The sequence below is a fragment of the Physeter macrocephalus genome, chromosome 10, assembly GCF_002837175.3.
Source record: "Physeter macrocephalus isolate SW-GA chromosome 10, ASM283717v5, whole genome shotgun sequence".
NCBI lineage: Eukaryota > Metazoa > Chordata > Mammalia > Artiodactyla > Physeteridae > Physeter > Physeter macrocephalus.
Genome location: NC_041223.1, coordinates 83,972,065 through 83,977,255, shown reverse-complemented (window position 1 = coordinate 83,977,255; position 5,191 = coordinate 83,972,065). Strand labels below are relative to the sequence as shown.

At 41.5% G+C, this 5,191-nt stretch overlaps 1 protein-coding gene and 1 long non-coding RNA gene across 6 annotated transcripts in view; one reads left to right on the top strand and one right to left on the bottom strand.

Moving 5' to 3' along the window:
- The window catches only part of LOC129392478 (uncharacterized), a 37,728-nt gene that overhangs the window by 20,945 nt on the left and 11,592 nt on the right, over positions 1-5,191 (top strand). The window contains exons 3-4 of one of the 4 annotated variants that reach the window (XR_008618422.1): positions 922-1,068; positions 1,843-3,255. The exons of 1 other annotated variant lie outside the window; for it this stretch is intronic. This is a non-coding gene — a long non-coding RNA (uncharacterized lncRNA). 2 more of the 4 variants (XR_008618424.1, XR_008618423.1) reach the window with 2 other exon arrangements.
- Positions 1,879-5,191, bottom strand: part of MTO1 (mitochondrial tRNA translation optimization 1) — a 24,233-nt gene continuing 20,920 nt past the window's right edge. Inside the window, exon 11 of one of the 2 annotated variants that reach the window (XM_024132983.3) lies at positions 1,879-3,476. In XM_024132983.3, coding sequence (XP_023988751.1) covers positions 3,315-3,476 — 162 coding nt within the window. In that variant the 3' untranslated portion in view covers positions 1,879-3,314. The remainder of the gene's footprint in view (positions 3,477-5,191) is intronic. The other variant, XM_024132982.3, reaches the window with a different exon arrangement.

Sequence of the window (5,191 nt, the reverse complement as noted above, 5' to 3'; positions counted from 1 at the left end):
GGGTTCGCGCCCCGGTCTGGGAGGATCCCACATGCCGCGGAGCGGGTGGGCCTGTGAGCCATGGCCAATGAGCCTGCGCGTCCGGAGCCTGTGCTCCACAACGGGAGAGGCCACAACAGAGGAAAGCCCGCATACCACAAAAAAAAAAAAAAAAAAATATCATATTAGGAGCAGTGAAAAGCAGGAATAACAGTACAGAAAGAGAGGAAATGAAGCTGAAGAGAATGTGAAGAAAGAAGAGTGAGGGAGACAGAGAATGGCAAACACAGAAGTATGCAGTTCTTAGTTTGTGTCAAATCTTTTTTTATATATATTTATTTTATTTATTTGTTTTCTTTATTTTGGGGGCTGCGTCGGGTCTTTTTTTAAATTTATTTCATTTATTTATTTTTTGGCTGTGTTGGGTCTTCGTTGCTGCACGTGGGCTTTCTCTAGTTGCGGCGAGTAGGGGCTACTCTTCGTTGTGGTGTGCCGGCTTCTCACTGCAGTGGCTTCTCTTGTTGCGGAGCACAGGCTCTAGGCGTGTGGGCTTCAGTAGTTGCGGCTCGCTGGCTCTAGAGCACAAGGGCTTCAGTAGCTGTGGTGCACGGGCTTAGTTGCTCCGTGGCATGTGGGATCTTCCCGGACCAGGGCTTGAAGCCCTGTCCCCAGCATTGGCAGGCGGATTCTTAACCACTGCACGAAGCCCTGTCCCCTGCATTGGCAGGCGGATTCTTAACCACTGCACCACCAGGGAAGTCCTAGGAGTTGAAATTTCTGAAGGGGAAAAGCCATGGCTATTCCAATAGAGGCTGAAACTCAAAAATGACAAAATATTTTATTTTTATTTATTTATTTTAAAGATTTTTGTTTTTGATGTGGACCATTTTAAAAGTCTGTTACAATATTGCTTCTGTTTTATGTTTTTTTTTGGCCCCCAAGGCATGTGGGATCTTAGCTCCCCGACCAGGCATCAAACCTGCACCCCCAGCATTGGAAGGCGAAGTCTTAACAACTGGACCGTTGGGGAAGTCCCTGGCAAAATATTTGAAAACAATCAGTAATAAAATTAAAACTCTTGGCTGTAAGGTAACTTCATACTTCAAGGCCGTGATGGTTTAATTTAGCATAGGTCCCTATCTTCATTTTCCCTCCCTCCCCCTCAACCAATGATTTGACAGATGCTTAGTGTTTCTTAGTCATTTCCTCTTTTTAATTTTTGTGTTCCTGTTGAAATGAACTTTAGTATGTGCCCAGCTTTTCAAACTACCAGGCAATGTGGTCTGTGGTGGGTGCTGGAAATCACAAGGCCAACCACTGTTGGAAGCTATTACCATTGTTGGGGGATTTCTATGAAGTAACTGTACTAAGTAAGGTTACATTTTTAGCTGATTTTTCCTAGGGTGTCATAGTCTGTAGTGCTTCTGGCTGGCAGCACCAGGAGGTAGGCTGTTTTGAAATAGTCCTTTAAGTGAGATAATTTTGTATAGTCCTTATTTTTTAAATAATTTAATTTAATTCAATTGGCTACACCGCGCGGCTTGCGGGATCTTAGTTCCCTGACCAGAGATCCAGCCCAGGCCCACTGCAGTGTAAATGCAGAGCCCTAACCACTGGACCGCCAGGGAAGTCCCAACAGAGTCCTATGTGCAGGCTGAGATTTTTTTCTCAGGCTTAGTTTTAGTTCCACCATATCTCTCTTTGATGAACACTGCCCAAACTTATATTAATAGTATTAGAGCACCTGAAAGAGTATAAATCGAGTTTATAACTATTTTTTCAGATACACAAAAAAGCAGTTATAATCTCCTATTCATAAATTAATGACAAAGCTATAATAACCTAATAAGGTTATTTTAACAGGTGCTAAATAGAAATACATCTTGGAGCAGAGCCGCCGCCTTGACGACGTGCTGGGATGGCTGTGAGGACCCCGCCACTCGTGGCTCGCTGGCCCCAGGAGGGGGATTTGGGGGGACGTTCCTAGCAGCTGTCGAAACCATTTGTTTCGGGGCTCCTCCGTTTCTCCCCTGCTCGGCACTGGCTACCAATGTACGCTTTTCCTTGGTGGAACGGAAAGATGCCTCCAAACGAGCTGACGAGCTCCAAGACCGAGTTAAGTCCACCGGTGTGCACCCAGCAAACTACTTTTTTGAGCATGAAGTGCTATTTGGGCATTTTGCCAATTGGTTCTGACATGCGTCTGACACCGAGGACCGTTGGTGTTGGGAAGTGCACTTAAGAGAAAGCTATCTTGACAAAATACTGTTTTCAGAATTCTGACCCTGAGAGAACAACCATATGCCTAAGAGAAAGCTTGAAGTTAACTCTTATCTGTCCTTAAAATACAAAGCCCACTTTGCCTGAGACTTCAGCCTTGGGTTAATTAGTAGAACTTCAGAAGATGTTTGGGTTTATTAAACACGTATCTTGTACCACACTAAAGAGAAATTATGCTATGAGAAAGATGTTTTTAGAGGTTATGGAACATGTTAAGTTTGCCAGTCAGTAAATGCTGGTATAACAGTTCAATTACTTGTTTCTCGGTTTTGTTAAGGCTTTTAAGGGTTAAAAATTGTAATATGTAATTAAAGCTACTAAAAATGATTAAGGGAAGCATTTCACTGTGTAAAGCAAGTAGGATATGTATCATCAGCGAGGGAAGGTATAAAGAATGGAGATTTTTTAAAAAAATTTATTTTACTTATTTTTATTTTTGGCTGCATTGGGTCTTTGTTACTGTGCATGGGCTTTCTCTAGTTGTGGCGAGCGGGGGCTACCCTTGGTTGCAGTGCACGGGCTTCTCATTGCGGTGGCTTCTCTTGTTGCGGAGCACGGGCTCTAGGGTGCACGGGCTTCAGCAGTTGTGGCACGCAGGCTCAGTAGTTGTGGCTCGCGGGCTCTAGAGTGCAGGCTCAGTACTTGTGGTGTACAGGCTTAGTTGCTCCGCGGCATGTGGGATCTTCCCAGACCAGGGCTTGAACCTGTGTCCCCTGCACTGGCAGGCGGATTCTTAACCACTGTGCCACCAAGGAAGCCCAAGAATGGAGATATTTTTGTTGAGGAAAAATGATGATAATAATTTTGTCCTAGAGCTGTTTGTTTCTGGATGGGGAAAACTAAGGGACAAATCATATGGATATAAAAAGTGATAAAACATTTGTGAAAAAAGGGAACTTTGAGAAAAGAATTTTGTACATTGTCAGGAGAGATTAAGATTAGATTGGATTTAATTAGGTAAATAAACTTTGTTACTAATAGCTAAAAAAAAAGAAATACATCTTATCTCCTATATATACTCTTGTATTGATTAAAAGTCTTCTATGAATAGAAAGCTATAACTGTCTATCTTCAAGTTTGTCTGTATTACATAAATGTTGATCAGTTTTGGGCAAACTATCCAGAGCTGCCTGTCTTTGCTGAGTGGACTTCACAAATCTGAGCAGATTGATGATGGCAGCAGGTGTCACTCCAGGTATACGACTGGCAGCCCCAATCTAAGAATTAAAGCCACAAGAGAAACATAAATAAGCTATGTCAATTATAAGCAAATCTGCTTTCCTCCTGGTAACAATCTGTATGTTACAGTTTATGAAATATTTTTAAAACTATTATCTTAATGTATCTTCAAAATAACTCAGAAAGTAGATAAAAGAAATGTTATTATTAATATCTTCATTTTACAAACGGGAAACTGAGGCTCAGAGACATTAAAATGAGTTGCCCAAGATCATGTAACTAACAGATGTCAGAGTACCTAACCTTTTCTCTTCATTAAACTAATCTAACATTACTAGCAGTGTGCTGGGCAGCACCCTATAATTAATCGCAGTAATATTTCTGTGGTATATTTTTACAATGAAATGTATGAATTATTCACTCCAAGTGGTATAAAGACCTCATATCAGTTCAGGTCTGTTTTGCCACCAAATGAGTCTGTAGCAAACGTTTGTCCGAGGTTTTTGTATTTTAGAATTTTGGATAAGAGGTGAACTCCGATGACCGGTTCTATGCAATTCAATTTTCTGTGATAATGTAAATTTTCTATAACATTTGCACAGTAAAAATGCACTGTCCAATATGGTAGCCAATAGCCCATTGTGGCTACTCAGCACTTGAAATGTGGCTAGTATGACTGAAGAGTTGGATTTTTAATTTAATTTTAATTAATGTCAATGGTCGCATTTGGCTAATGGCTATCGTATTGGGCAGTGCAGCCCTTGAGTATCCACAGAAACATAACCCAATATGGACAGGATACAGTTATAAAACTTAGAGCCTCTCTGCCCACTTTCCACAATGACTATTACTAAGAACACCATATTAAGTTCATGAACACCATGAAATCACTCCTCCCTTTAAAAACCATTTTTTTCAAAAATTTTTGCAGACTGTGGTTTTGTTAAGTGCCCCTTTATTTTTATGAACCGTTACCCAAACCCAACCCAAAACAAACAAACACAACCCACTGCCCATTAAACTATGATACACCATCAGTTTTTAAGGTACAACTCAGTCTCAGAGATGTTAAAATGTGTGTCTCAGAATCAATAAATACAGCCTACCAGTCTTTAAATATTTGTTATTACAAGTCCAATATTATATACTATAAAGTTTTTACCAGATGTTTACAGCTGGGTGCACATGCACTCACGCAAATGCAAAACACACATAGACACACACACACACACACACAAGCAGGAGCATGGGGTGGGGGACCTCTTTGGCCCCCTTCTTCCTCCTAGTGCCTCCCAACACAACACTATGGAATCCCTAGGGCGGGGATCCAAGTAGTGATTTGAAAACTACTGATACGTATTCTATTTTAACCTAAAGTAGTTTCTTTTAAGTCATGCATATATACAAGTTTGCACTGACAGTTTAGCTAGCACAAGGTTGGGACTAGAGGATAATTATAGTCAACCCAATTCTTGACTTCCAGTTACTTATTTAGACTAAGCTTTTTCATCTCTCATAAAAACACACTGACATCTGTCATACAAAGAGAATATGAAAATAAGACGTTAAGCTTTTTATGATGAAGTAAAAATTAGTTATGTGGCCACTGTAAATCTAGGTTTTAAAAATTAAAGCTCTGGGGCTTCCCTGGTGGCGCAGTGGTTGAGAGTCCGCCTGCCGATGCAGGGGACGCGGGTTCGTGCCCCGGTCCAGGAGGATCCCACGTGCCGCGGAGCGGCTGGGCCCGTGAGCC